Source organism: Trachurus trachurus (assembly GCF_905171665.1).
Source record: "Trachurus trachurus genome assembly, chromosome: 8".
In the NCBI taxonomy this organism is placed as follows: Eukaryota; Metazoa; Chordata; class Actinopteri; order Carangiformes; family Carangidae; genus Trachurus; species Trachurus trachurus.
The window spans coordinates 25,684,543-25,698,403 of record NC_139905.1 but is presented as its reverse complement, the minus strand read 5'-3'; the positions used below and the strand labels follow the sequence as shown (position 1 = coordinate 25,698,403).

Here is a 13,861-nt window from a genome sequence, read left to right as displayed (position 1 = left end):
CCACCTGTAAGTTACGTCTGTGCATAGTCCGATCCACCCCCTTGGTCAAGCCTTCATACACCTGGTCAACCACTTCTTCCTCTGTTTGCCCCAGTAATCTCGACCCACCCTCCCTTCTTCCCTTTATCCAGGCACCTTCTAACCACATCCCTCTCTCCGATCATCCCTACTCTCATCCTTCCCTCCTTTCCCCCATCCCTCTCTCTTCAGCCAGTGCATTCTCTTCCAGTTCTCCTACTATCTGAAGGGCATGAGACCAGCTCGGACGGAACCACTCTAAGACGGTACCCCCACTCTGAGTCTCCCTCCACCCGGTCTTCATTTCATCCTCCCAGACCAGCAGAGCAGACATCAACCTTCCTTCACCACAATATCCATTCATCCATCCTCAACACTTACATTTCATCCAATGCTTAATGGCACGCTGTTGTGGTGTGGTCCTTGCTGGTGAACCTGCTGCTGTGAGGCTGAGATTTTCCTCTGTGGGAATTAATAAAGTTTCCTTTCTCTCCCTCTCATGGATGTTTTGTCGTGTGAATCAGTTGACCTGTTTGTTGTGCAGTGACGTATTTATCTTCTGTAAGAACACGCTGCCACATCACAAAACTCGAATAACTAATTATATTACTGCTGATGTGCGGGTATTTAACAAATTCTGTGAAAATGTGTCTGTTTGATCAGACTCTCTGGAAGAGGAGGCCTCCATCTTTGAAGGCTACAGGAGATGGAGATGAGCTCCACCACCTGACAGCGTGCTTAGCTCAACTCCAAGAGCATTAGAACCCAGTTTTGTTCCTACCCCAGAACCCAATAGTAGAATGTGTTTAATCTGAGAGTGAACAAAACCAAAGGTCCAGTGGTTTACACTGATGAGCCTTAACATGAAAACAGGGGACTGCTGTTATTGTTCTAACTGATCTGTAGATTTTATTGTTAAAGCTAATAACTTATATTGCCCCCTAGAGGATTTCTGCGTTATTACAACGGTACGGCCGGCACCTCAATATAGCGTATGGCCCGGTGTAAACCGCCCGGCTACAGTTTGTAGCCCTTCTCGTTGTCAGGTAAAACCGAGTAGAACGCGTTATGCTGCGTTCCAGGCAGGCTGTTGAACTCGTAAGGTACGACTTCAAGTCACGGCTTACGACTTTGTAGCGTTCCAGGCAACCCGTAACTCGTGTTTTTCCGACCTGTTACCCGTGAAAGTGCACTATAACGGCCGTCAAACTCGTAACGTCCGACCCGACACAGGTCGGAAAAGCACGAGTTACGGGTTGCCTGGAACTCACCATTATTTCCTCTGCGCCAGCGCGGGAATGTCGCCAAAGACACCAAATACAAAAAGAACAAATACTGAAATATACCACGAGGTGTTAGAGCTTAATCAGCGTTGTGTCATCTCCTCTTGTAGTGGCTTGGGTGAAATGGATATTTACAGACACGTAGAATATACGCACTATAACTTTAAGCCATGAAGCTGGGGAAGATGAAGAAGAACTACAAATTTAATTTTAAAACAAATGACTAATGATTCAGATTGAAGTCTTAACCACACATATGCACCAATCAATCACAACAACACAGTCTCTTGTTTTAAAGTCGGTGTATGTCGTGCGGTGTCAGGCATCATACGTAGATTAGGTTTTAAAAAGGAAACTTGTGGCTTTGAGCTGGTGGCACGATGCCACTCTCGGTCTACAATCAAACCACATCAAACACACACACACACACACACACGTGTGCAAAACTCTGATTCCATTATGTCAAAGGGAGAGGTCACAAAAGAGAGGAAGAGGAGGCTCGGACTAAAAATATGTGATGTGTAAAACCATAGTAGTCGTGCACGCATCTGTGCGTCAAAGCTTTGGAGAGCGTAGACTCTGCGTCATCACACTTTCTTCCCAACAGGGACACAACCTCTGTCCAATGTCTGTCTGTCTGTCTGTCTGTCATTATTGTTGAGTAAAGACAGGAGCTCCGCCTAGTGGCAGGAATCAGACCTGTTATCAGTGAGTCTAATTACCTGAGACAAATGAATACTTCTGCACAATCTGGAGCATGACAAAGAAAATAAATGTAACCTCCACGTAATTATGTGTCAACGTCATGTTTTGATCAAGGACTAGGTTTCAGGTATGTCTCCACTTATCAATTCAACCTAATTAAAACTGAATGAGTTCATTTTTTCTCCTAGAGGACACATAGTCCGTCAGGACATAGGGACAAATGATTGCATTCCAGATGTTGCTGCTCACACATTCAGAAAATAATCTCTTTTTTAAGTGATTATTGATTTCTTATTGAGATGTTGATCTCTCTTCATATAGAGGTCATGGGTCAAGATGCTGCCAGAGGCCACTGTGGTTACTGGAGGAATTGGACTTGGTGTGTAAATGGGACAAAGCAACCAGTGAGTGTTGCCAGGTTTGTGCAGCAGATGAGACACCAATCCAACCAGTCTTTTTTTTTTTTTTTTTCCACTGATGCAGCGTTGGACTGTCACGGCCCTAAATGTCATCTGTTAACTCCATCAGGACTTTAGCTGCTGCGTGACCGACGTCTTAGTAATGTCTCCATCATCACCATCACCATCATCTGACGCACTACACCGTCTACACCCACACTTTTTCTTCACACACACACACACACACACGCACGGACGCACGCGCACACACACACACACGCACGCTGACACTCACACAAACACACTCTCCTGTGGTGCAACCCCTCCTTCCTCCGCTGCTGCTAAACTATATAAATCACCTGTGTTGCGGTTTGGAACCAGGACACAGCGACCTGCGGAGTTGAAAACTGACAGGAGACCAGATCTCTGCTGCTGACAGAAACCACCTGTAGCTCCGACTCTACACCTGCAAACTCCCAAGTCTTCTCAAAGTAAGTCATCTTCCTCTATTTGAATCAGGATGTTTTCATTGACTTCTGCTGGAGCGCTTCATTTCAACACTTTAACTCTGTTGCAGAAAAATCTATGACCAAACCTCTGTGCGCAAAAGCAAAAAGTACAATTTTTAAAGTCTCAATTGCGGCATATAATGAACGTTTTGACATATAACCTGTTGGCAGCTTTGAGTCGCTCCCTCTGGCATGCGGAGTTTTCATTGGGAGCGATAACGTGAGGTTTTTATTCTAAAGGGGAGACAGGTGAATAAGGTAAAAAAAAAAAAAAAAAAAAAAAAAAAAAATTATCTAACAGATATAACTTCCCAAGTTTATCACTTACATTAAGACAAATATTTTTTGTATTACAAGTTTTGTCAGATTTTATGTTTAAATATGTAAATGAGGCAATATCTAATGAAATATGAGCTAATTTGCATACATTTCCAGAACTGAAATCTGAACAATGGATATAGCTCCTATCAAAATTCTTGTTTTATTTTGTTGACTTATGTCAGAAGTTTTTACTGAGGGGATTTTGGATATCCCTTTTTATCACTCTGTAAATGAGAAAATACAGTCACCAGCCCTTTAAAAAAATCTAATTTCGCCCTGTTTTTAGGAATAAAATGTTGTATAAATCAGGCTGTGAATGATATATCAACAGATCCCTCTGTAAAAACCTTCACAATATAGAAAGGGATCAAACTGGAAGGTTTGGTGTCTGTAAGTGCTGCTGAAGTGGAAATTTCAGGCTCAGAGTCTGAGGAAAAACTCATTTTGTGAAAAGGGCCTTTGACTTGTACTGAAAAATTCCATAGATTGTTAATGTAAATTGTACTTTTACGATTGGTTGCGGATGCGGAGAAAATGACGATTTTGGACAGGCACAGCAATATGTCAAAGTAGCATGGTAACTTTTTGTAAATTTAGAAGTAATCTACTGACGAAAGAGACCAAATGAAGTAAAATAACCACCTTAATGGAAGTTCTACCATTTCTTTTGACTTTTCTGAAAGAAAACATGTTAAGGAAGAAAAATAGCCCAAAATATCAAAATTGATCAATGCATGAAAAAACAGTGTTTTTGACTGTAGTGTCTCGCCCCGGACTGTGCCGCTTTCTGGTGGTTTACTAGTCTCTGTACATTTATTAGTACCTGAAGTGAGAGGAGCGTTGTAATCGCTCCTTTAAATTCAATATTTACTATAATCCACATACTTTTAGCCACTTTAGACGTTTATCTCTCAAGCTTCTGTCGACCTAGACCTGCTCAGTAACAAATGATTGTGTGAACAGATAGAAAGAATGAGTGAACCTTAGGAATGATCAGCATTTGTGTGTATTTGTAGTGCAACACAATCAGATCTTCATATTTGTTAGAATAAAAAAAAGAAAGAAAAAACACTGTCTCATCTTACTCTTTTCCATATTGAAAACATCAGTCCAACAGTGCAGGGAAAAGTATGTGAACTGTCTCCTCACTAATTAGACTCAGGAACCATCAGAGCTACTGTCACTTGACTTCACCCAGTGCAGCTGCTGTGGAATGAGCTGAGGAGACGCTCACACCAGACTTTCTGAGGAGATGTCTGTGGTGAACGGTGGCAAACTGGGAGAAATCCTGGTCCCTTGTGCTGTGGTTTGGAGCTGAGAGTGTTAACTGTGTTGTGAGTTGAGATGGAGAAAGATGTATTATGTGCAAGTGAAGATTTGAGTGTTAGAATATTATAAATATAAAATAACATTATTATGGCATCATAGCAAATGATCAAATGGTTTCAGGTGCTGAGAACATGGAACATACTGTATTATTATGGCAAACTAATTAAAAAGTAATATTTGTTATTGTTGGAGAACAGGCTGCTTTTCAGAACTGTTGTAATTGTTTTGGTATTTTTAATATTCATATATTTAGCCAGCGTTTAATTTCTTATAAAAAAAACACATCATTAATAGAAGAGGAGGAAAATTCATTGCATCGCTCCCTCCTAATAGACAAGAAAATAAATCATAGCAAGTGTTATTTATTGTCATTATTACATGTGCAGAATGATATTCAGACACAAGCATAAGATTAGTTTCCTCCACTGGAGTCGATCTATTTTCTTTGTCTCTCCCAGGAGCTTCACAACACTCTGCCTGACAATAAGTCAATCTGCAGCCTGAGGACTGTTTCTCTGTATATGATGTATATCGACTGGTTTATCTGCTTCACGCGCCTTTATTTTACTCACCAGCCATCTTTCAAAAAACACGCTGTGTGTTCAGACAAGAAATAGGTTACATTACTTTTTCATTTTAAAGAAAATACACTTCAAACATTTCTTTTCATAACATGTGGTTATTGCTCAGGCTGTTTGGCCTTCCTGATTTCTGAATTAAAAATGAGTCTGAGATGTTGGATCATTTCATTACTAACCACCCTGCATCTTCTCAGATGGCCGTGATGCTGAAGCCATGGACAGTGCTGGTGGCCGTCGCGCTCTGTGTGCTGGTGTGTCTGGGAGCGCTGGCGGACGCCTACCCCCCCAAACCTGAGAACCCGGGTGAGGACGCCGCACCCGAAGAGCTGGCCAAGTACTACACCGCCCTGAGACACTACATCAACCTGATCACAAGGCAGAGGTATGCGCACACATATACAGTACAATATACATGGGAGTGTGTGAAAGTATTATGGATGAGGATGACTATAGAATGTTAAACTTAACTTTTCAAGTATATTTTTTGGCTTTTTCATGCCTTTATTTGACAGTACAGTTGAGACAGACAGGAAATGGGGAGGCAGAGAAAGGGGGAATGACACGCAGGAAAGGGCCGTCCGATGCGGGTTTCGACTGGGGCCACCTGCACGAGGACTATAGCCTCAATATATGGGGCGCCTGCTTAATCCACTGCGCCACTCGGCGTTCCTTCAATCTATTTTTTAAAATATTCATCACAGTGCATGAATGTTTGGACCCTTTTGAATCTCCTTGACTAAAATAACAAATGTAACATGTTGTGCATACCCAACTGTAGATCTCAGTATCGTTACTGAGTTGTAAATATTCACAAAAGCGATCAATGAGAAAAAATATAAATCATCAAACAAAATCACGAATATTCCCGCCAGACTTAATTTTTTGTTAATTAAATATGAATTAGTCCTGTATGGATAAGTGGTGTAGCTAATGGGTGGATGTTTAACCCTGAACTTTTAAGACTCATCTTTCTCTAAAAAGTATGGCAAAAGAAAGGTAAAATATATGTAAACAATTGTAGGGTGATAAAAACAATTTTTCAGGTGAAAAGATAATAAAAGTGTAGCAGCCCCTTAAGCCCATCCTGAATTCTTTTTTTTTCCAAGTCATTATAGCGAGCGCGTCCTAAGAGATTCCTACTCTTTAAGCCGTGAGCTCTGTCGGTGTATGATGCATCCCTGCTCCGACACCACCCCAGCCCTTCTCCAGCTCACGCCGGCAGCTCCGTAGATTAGATTACTGGCCACTCTCCAAAACCTCCAGGCCTCCAAATCAACGGGACCAGAGCAATAAAATCAGTACAGATGGATCCCGAGAAAGAATCCCAAATCCAATTAGCTGAGCCTGCTGCTCTAAGGTATAAAAGTCGGCTGTATGGAATTGTCAGATGGCATATTTTTTGATTTGGAGCGGTCGGGGCACCATCAGCTTTTATTCATGAAATTCAAATAGGTTGTTGATATTTGAACGTCTGCTTTAAAGACGACTCCAAATGCCACAGGGAGTCAATTTGTTTCACCTTGAAAGTTCTTAGGTTTCATTGGAGAGCTGCAAATGAAGACGTATCATGTGTGATGAAGAGATTTGTGGTTATATAAAGGTTTGACTGCATCAAATAAAATGCCAGGGAATGCGGTGGCTGTCAGCTCCAGGTCCTCCTCATACAGGTGATGGATCTGTGCAGTCCGGTGTCTCTGGTCCATCACAAAACATGGCCGTCCATATTAGTGTGTAGCTGCAGCCAGCTGTGTTGTCCCATTGACATTCTACTGAATCTGATTCCTGGAACTGAAACTAAAATACATTTTAACCGGAGATGATTTCAGGTGGTTTAACTTCAGCAATTACACTTTAAAGGTAGTTTAGCCTGTGTGTAATGTTTGCTCTTGCACTCCTAGCATTCTCAAAACAGTTAAAATTGAACCTTTTCTGGTTTCCTAAGGGTTTAGACGTGTTGGGCTTTTCAATCCGTCCCATCAAATACTTTTACAGAATTGTCCAAATTATAGCAACTGGCCAAAAAACAGTGACCAACTACATGGCTTCGACTAAAACAGGATGTAAATTCTCAAACACACTCCATCCATCTGATAGTGGCCTGGCCGTCAAATTTTAAAACTCATTGTGGCTCCTGAACCAGAACAGTACACTGTACAGTGACTTTTTCAATGTGTCTAACAAAGAGAGGAGGGAGATGTGTCACTTCTGGTTGCCTGGTTAACAAAAACTTTTATAAGTTAGAAAAATAAATAGTGTAATCCAGTGTTGATAAGTGATCCTCTAAGGGACTCAGTGATTAATTTGCTTGCAGATGAAATGGTAAGAGATAAGAAGCACAACCAGGGTTCATACCTCTAAAAACAATCAAGATTAAGACATCAGAAAGAACAAACGACAAAAGGAGGTAAATTGACTGCACCGTGGGGGGAGTGAGAATGACAGAAAGACAATCAGATGGGAAGAGACAAAGTCGATAAGAGAGCGAGACACATAGAGACACAGAGAATATAAAAGCAGGACGGAGCAGGGAGACTCGGGGAGGTATGTGGGTGCAGACGAGCCATTATCAGAGGGGAGAACGTTTTAAATCCTGATGTGTGGCACTGTGTGACTGTGACAGCTGCATGAGCTACTCGATTGCTTTCCTACCGGGTAGGACATACACACGTTTCCCTGTGTGTGTAACAAAGCATAAAATTGGGTGCTGGGGTCATAGGGTGAAGTGGAACAGGTGGCTGATGGGAAAACTGTGAAACTGCAGGGTTGTGTTGAGCAGCACTGTTTTATGCACATGCACATAAACACACACAAACACACACACACACACAACCAAGTAAACTTTGTGCTGTGTGTGTTGAACGGCTCTGTGGTTTTACATTTACGACTCTCCCGGACCCCTGGTTTCCTTATTAAGACAATAAGTATAAGACAACTGGTGCCGACACGGAAGTCGCACCTGTGCACACTCACACACCAGCACTAAAACACACACACACGCACACACTCTGAATCTGACTGTGAAATGGAAGCATTAGGAGCAAAAAGAGAGGGGAACAAACATGTGAAGCAATTTACTGGAAAGGCAGACGGGCAGGAGGAAGAGGACACTTACAATGGACAGAAAGAGATAAGATAGCCTTCGTCTTGTGTCAGCTTTCTGCTGCCATCTAGGTGTTCAGGTCAGTTTTAAATCAGCTGTAAATAGAATAGAATAGAATATACTTTATTAATCCCTTGCGGGAAATTCTTTCGTCACAGCGCTCCAGTGTACAAAGATGAAGAATATTATAGCAGAATAATACAATACAACAATTCAAGATAAATTACAAATTAAATATTACAAAAATTACAAAGTTAAATATTACCAGAATTACAAAGTTAAGAACTACAAGAATAAACCCAAAAATGTGCCCCTCCCCCTCCCCCCATCTTAACAGTATATACAAAAGAAAATATAAGCATACAATAAATAAATCTCTGTTGAGGTGATATCACCTAGAAATAAGCTGCTTCATTGTACAGGCCATAGTGAGCTGGTTTATTGCACAGAAGAATATTACAGTTTAATGGCCACAGGCAGGAATGATTTCCTGCGGAAATACACTAAAAACATAATTTTTCATCCAATTTGTTTTTCTTCTCTTGGTTACATTGTTAGGCTTCCTTATCCATGAAAATATTGGCTTTAATATTTTTTGGTGTGGGACCCTGGGTCTTTTTTGTCAGTATACCCCTTGGCTTCAATTGAACCTTCCTCTTGTCAGCTTTCTGCTACCATCTCTTGTCTTAGGGTCAGTTTTGACCCGAGGCTTAAATAAGCTGTAAAACACACAAAAACAATTATTTATCACCCCATTTGTTTCTCATCTCTTGGTCACGTTATTAGGCTTCCTTATCCATGAAAAGGTTGGTTTTGCACTTATGATTTCAGTTTTAACTCTAATTATTGTTCTTATTGTTATAACAGGGTCAAAATTGACCCTAACATGTCATCATTTTAACCAGAGCATTTTAGAATTTTGTGAGAAAAGTTTGGGGGGGGTTTATTTTGTTTAAATAGAGGTTCCTGGCAGTCAAAAGGCCTTGATGCTATAAACAAATCTATGTGGTACTTTTATGCATTTAAAACCTGACAATGGGTCAGTGGTGACCCGAACACAAGAGAAGGGATAGAAGAGGACAATCTCATCTGAAGATACAACAAAACGCAAAGTGTTATGGGATTCTTCTGACCAACAGCTGTCACCCATCTCAACCAGAGACTCATTTGTTCAAAGAGAAACTGAACTGACACATAAAGGTCAGTCATTAGTCAGGGAGCGCAATACTCAGCCTTATAATGATGTGATGATGCCCACCTGTCACTAGACTTGCCTTCAATTATGCATAACCTTAAACCAAAAAAGCATTCATAAAGTGTTTGAAAAAAAATCTCCTCATGTGTGTCCCAGGTATGGAAAGCGTTCAGCTCAGGAGGACATGGTCGCTGAGCTTCTGTTTGGTGCCGACAGCAACAGAGACCAGAGATCAAGGTAAAGACACTCACCTGCATAATGTAAAGGAGTCATGAGAGACATAGTTAAGACATATTACAATGTGATCACTATTATTTAAAAAAATGACAGCCTGATGACAGCTTCTTTGTTATTTATTTCATCAATGACTGTTAACTGGGGCTTAAGGTTGAATGGTAGATCCAGGTGGGCGGGGCATGGCCAAGGGCAGTGACTCCACTGCTGTGACATCACAAAGTTACAGAAGTCCTGACATCTGTTTTCAAGGCTCAGTTTCTGAATATACTTTAACAGTATTACAAGATAGAACCTGAACACAATAATAAAATCAAAGAAAACATGTAAATCTATACTCTTACAACAATATAGGAGTTTTAATTCATGCAAGCAGTTACATGTTCTTCCCTCTTTTTGTGTCTTCCCACAGATATGATGATTCCTACATGTGGTGACTCCGCCGTCCCCCCTCATCCGGCATTCCCTCTGAGTGTGTCCCACAATGCACCAAGAGGGGCCAACATGTGCCTCTGACCCCCTCCCCCTGAGTTCAACTCCAACCAATGACCATCACTGGCCAGAATACAAGCTCTCTGTCTCTCTTGTCACCGTCTCACATCTCACCGATTTCAACATATTTATACATAATTTATTATTGTAATAAAAAACATATATATTCACATATATATGAGATTAGCACTATTAATCAGAAGATGGAACTGTGTCTGTGTGTGTGTGAGCATAAATGTCCCTCTACTGTCCAACACTGTTTAGAGGAGAAAGTCTTGTTTTACTGTTCCTGTAAAAAGTAACAAAAGAGTAAATTAATAAAAATGTTTCCGTGTGATAAAAATGTGTTTGTTTTTCTTAAATTATTTATGTAATGATGCTGTGAGCTTACCTATGCCTGGGAATCAACACTGCATGAGATGATCATCATATCAACAGTTTTAGAGTATAATTTAAAATAAAGGGAAAATTGCAAAGGTACTTCTTTTTTTTCTTTCTTTCTTTTGTTTTAACATATTACAGTTTTTCTCCATTTCTTGAAACAGAAAATACATTCTCAAAAATCTAAGATCATTTGGTAAAACAGTCTTACAGTTCAGCACAACGCCATAGCTCACTTGCAAAAGCTCATATCATGTAAAAAAAAATCCTTTCTCATAGTCCCCAAAATGCATCATATCTCTGGCATTGTGTAAGCGCTGCAAGTCAAAATGTTTAGATGTTTTGTCACTATGGCAGAGGACCACTGAAGACTAAGATTTTATGGTAAGAGTAGCTTCCAAGGTTTGACATCACACATTGCACTCATACTGCCAAGGAAATAGTAACCATTGTTATTCACACATAAAATAACTTCCATACATCAGAGTAAAAAGAAAATGTATACAGCATAATATGCTGTAATATTATACAACACAATATACTTTAATATAAACATATAAGCAAAAAAACAAGGAAAATTGTATGTGGCCTAAATCAAATCAAATCAAATCAAATCAATCAATCAATCATCAATCAAATTCATATATGGTATTCATGGTATTATTTTCTTGAACAGACTATTTAAGCAATATATCACGACAGGCCGTGGTATATGCTCATTATACCACGGCATATATATATATATATATACACATACACACACACATATATATATATATATATATATATATATATATATATATATATATATATATATATATATATATATATATATATATATATATATATATATATATATATATATATATATATATACACATACACATACAGTATGAAATGATGCTGACATGTAGGAGCATGAGATACAAGTAAACGAGGAAAAAAGGGTTTCCCACACACTGTCCAGTCATTTGCAAAAGACCTTTTTTCCTTGCTAACTATACCTGTACTTAATCATTTGCAAAGATGAACTAAGACATTTGCAATTTGATGAAATTAGTGAACATTTGCCAAGTGGTTTGGAAGTTTGTCCATGTTATTTTGAGAATGTAATTTCTGTTTCAAGAAATGAGCCAAACCAATGGAGAAAAACTGTAAATGATATTACGTGATAATGATATGTCATTTTATATTTGTTTTAACAACAAGAAATCCCTGAAAAGACCAAAAACATCACCTGTTGTTTCTGTCTGATCTTCCCTCCACTGTCTGTCAGCCTGAAGACATTTCATTGGCAGAACACCTGTCCACAAACCAGAGGAGGACATTTGGAGTAATATCATTTTCATCAAAAATGTGAAACACTAACGTTAAGTAGTTGTGCAAGCAGGTTTGAGTCAAAATAGTGTGGAATTCTACTACGAGTGGAGAAATAACATCAGGTTTTAAATACACACACACACACACACACACACACACACACACACACACACACACACACACACACACACACACACACACACACACTCTCTCTCTAATGGTGGACAAAATACAATGGAGATTATCTTTATGTGTGTTGCTTTATGGCACAAAGAGATTATGCCTTTATTAGATCATAGGACAGTATAGAGTAAAGTAGGCAGAGAGGCTGGGGGAATGACATGCAGTAAAGATCATCTGTTGGGAGTTGAACCAGCGACCACTGATTGAGCTCTCACCACTTGACCACAGAGCACTCCAAAGAGATGTGGCTTTGCTGTGTGTGCTATGACTGTTTGTTAAGAGTTCATTACCATCAGATCTAAGTATCTGCTGAAAGGACTAACCTGCAGCTCATATTGTTTCCCACTAGGCTACATGTGCAGGCCCCTCTGCTGGGTCCCTGCCCAGGGAGAACAGGCAGCGGCTGATGGAAAGTTCCAGTACATTTAGCCTCTTCAGGTGGGGAAATGAGAGACACTAGCGCTGATAAGACTGCTGGTGTAAGATGTAAGATAACAATCTCAACTACCCTCATCATCAGTTCGAAAATGGCCGAGACCGTGATCCAGTTTATCATCTGCTCTCATCAAAGAGGCCTGGTGGTTCCACTTTTGTGCATTTGCATTTGTTTATCTATTGACTCAGTGTGTTCATCACACTTTCCTATCATTATGACTTTTTATATTTGTGTTTACTTTTTCCGCTTCCTATTTCCTATGTGTGCTTTGCAATTGTAACAAGACATTTTCCCTGCAGGGATCAATAACATTTCCCTGACTCTGTTTGTTATTCCTTTTCACCCTAATGTGCACTGAAACAACAGTTTTTAGTCAGAGGAGAAAATGATGAATATGAGGCTCCTGCAATATTTTCTCTCATATGCACGCCCTGTTTGAATATAATAATAAGACAATATGTCTTTGGAACAGCAGGCATAACACTGGGGCAGACTAATACAATTTTGATTACAGCAATACGTAATAAAAATCCAAGTAGTGATAGATGTTAGACTTAAAAAAAAGCTCAAAATTAAAGGAAAAATAGATAGATAGATAGATAGATAGATAGATAGATAGATAGATAGATAGATAGATAGATAGATAGATAGATAGATAGATAGATAGATAGATAGATAGATAGGTTATTGTAGAAACAGCTTCTGATTGGTCTTATTGGAGGATGTGATCTGTGCTGTGCCTAAGCAGCATAATATATTTCTTCAACCATTTTATATGAATGGGTTCCGGAGGACTTGAGTTTACAGTATGTGTCAAGATGCTACAAAATCAGTTTTGGCTGGAAACATGTCTCTGTGGTACATATCTCAAACTTTATCAGTTTATGTATGAAATAAACAGCCAGGCTCACAATTCCTCATATTTCCTGTTTTTGTTCTAATCCATTATGTGTAATTGATATTTACATACAGAGTGACTGATCTTCTCATCTAGCAGGAAATATAAAACTTAAGTATTTAGATATTTGATTACCAGCGGGTTCAGGAGACAATATGCCAGTTACCCACTCAATTAAAAGCGTATTGTGTTAACATTGTGTGCTGCAGCAGATCCACTCTGTGGCCAGCAGAGGGAGCACTTCAGTTGTGAGTTCTGTGACACAGGCACTGAACCCATTTTTAACATGGTGGAATTATAAAATTATTTTGTTTATTTTGACACAATACTGTATATAACCATAAAATGCTTTGTTGCTTTACACACTTTTGTGTCAGCTGTATGCAGTGTGTTCAAGTGCAGGGTTGAACGGAGGACAGGAGGCAAAGCATTAGCCTGGTCTGCTGACATTTTATATAAATGCACAGCAAGCAAAGCC

At 39.6% G+C, this 13,861-nt stretch overlaps 1 protein-coding gene across 1 annotated transcript; it reads left to right on the top strand.

Moving 5' to 3' along the window:
* Positions 1–5,338: 5,338 nt before the first annotated feature.
* LOC310990010 (peptide YY-A-like) lies at positions 5,339–10,110 on the top strand (the record flags this gene model as incomplete). Its single annotated transcript, XM_083977216.1, has 3 exons — positions 5,339–5,526; positions 9,596–9,676; positions 10,086–10,110. 3 exons carry the CDS (start codon positions 5,339–5,341, stop codon positions 10,108–10,110), a joined length of 294 nt encoding a protein of 97 aa, XP_083833342.1.
* Positions 10,111–13,861: the final 3,751 nt, after the last annotated feature.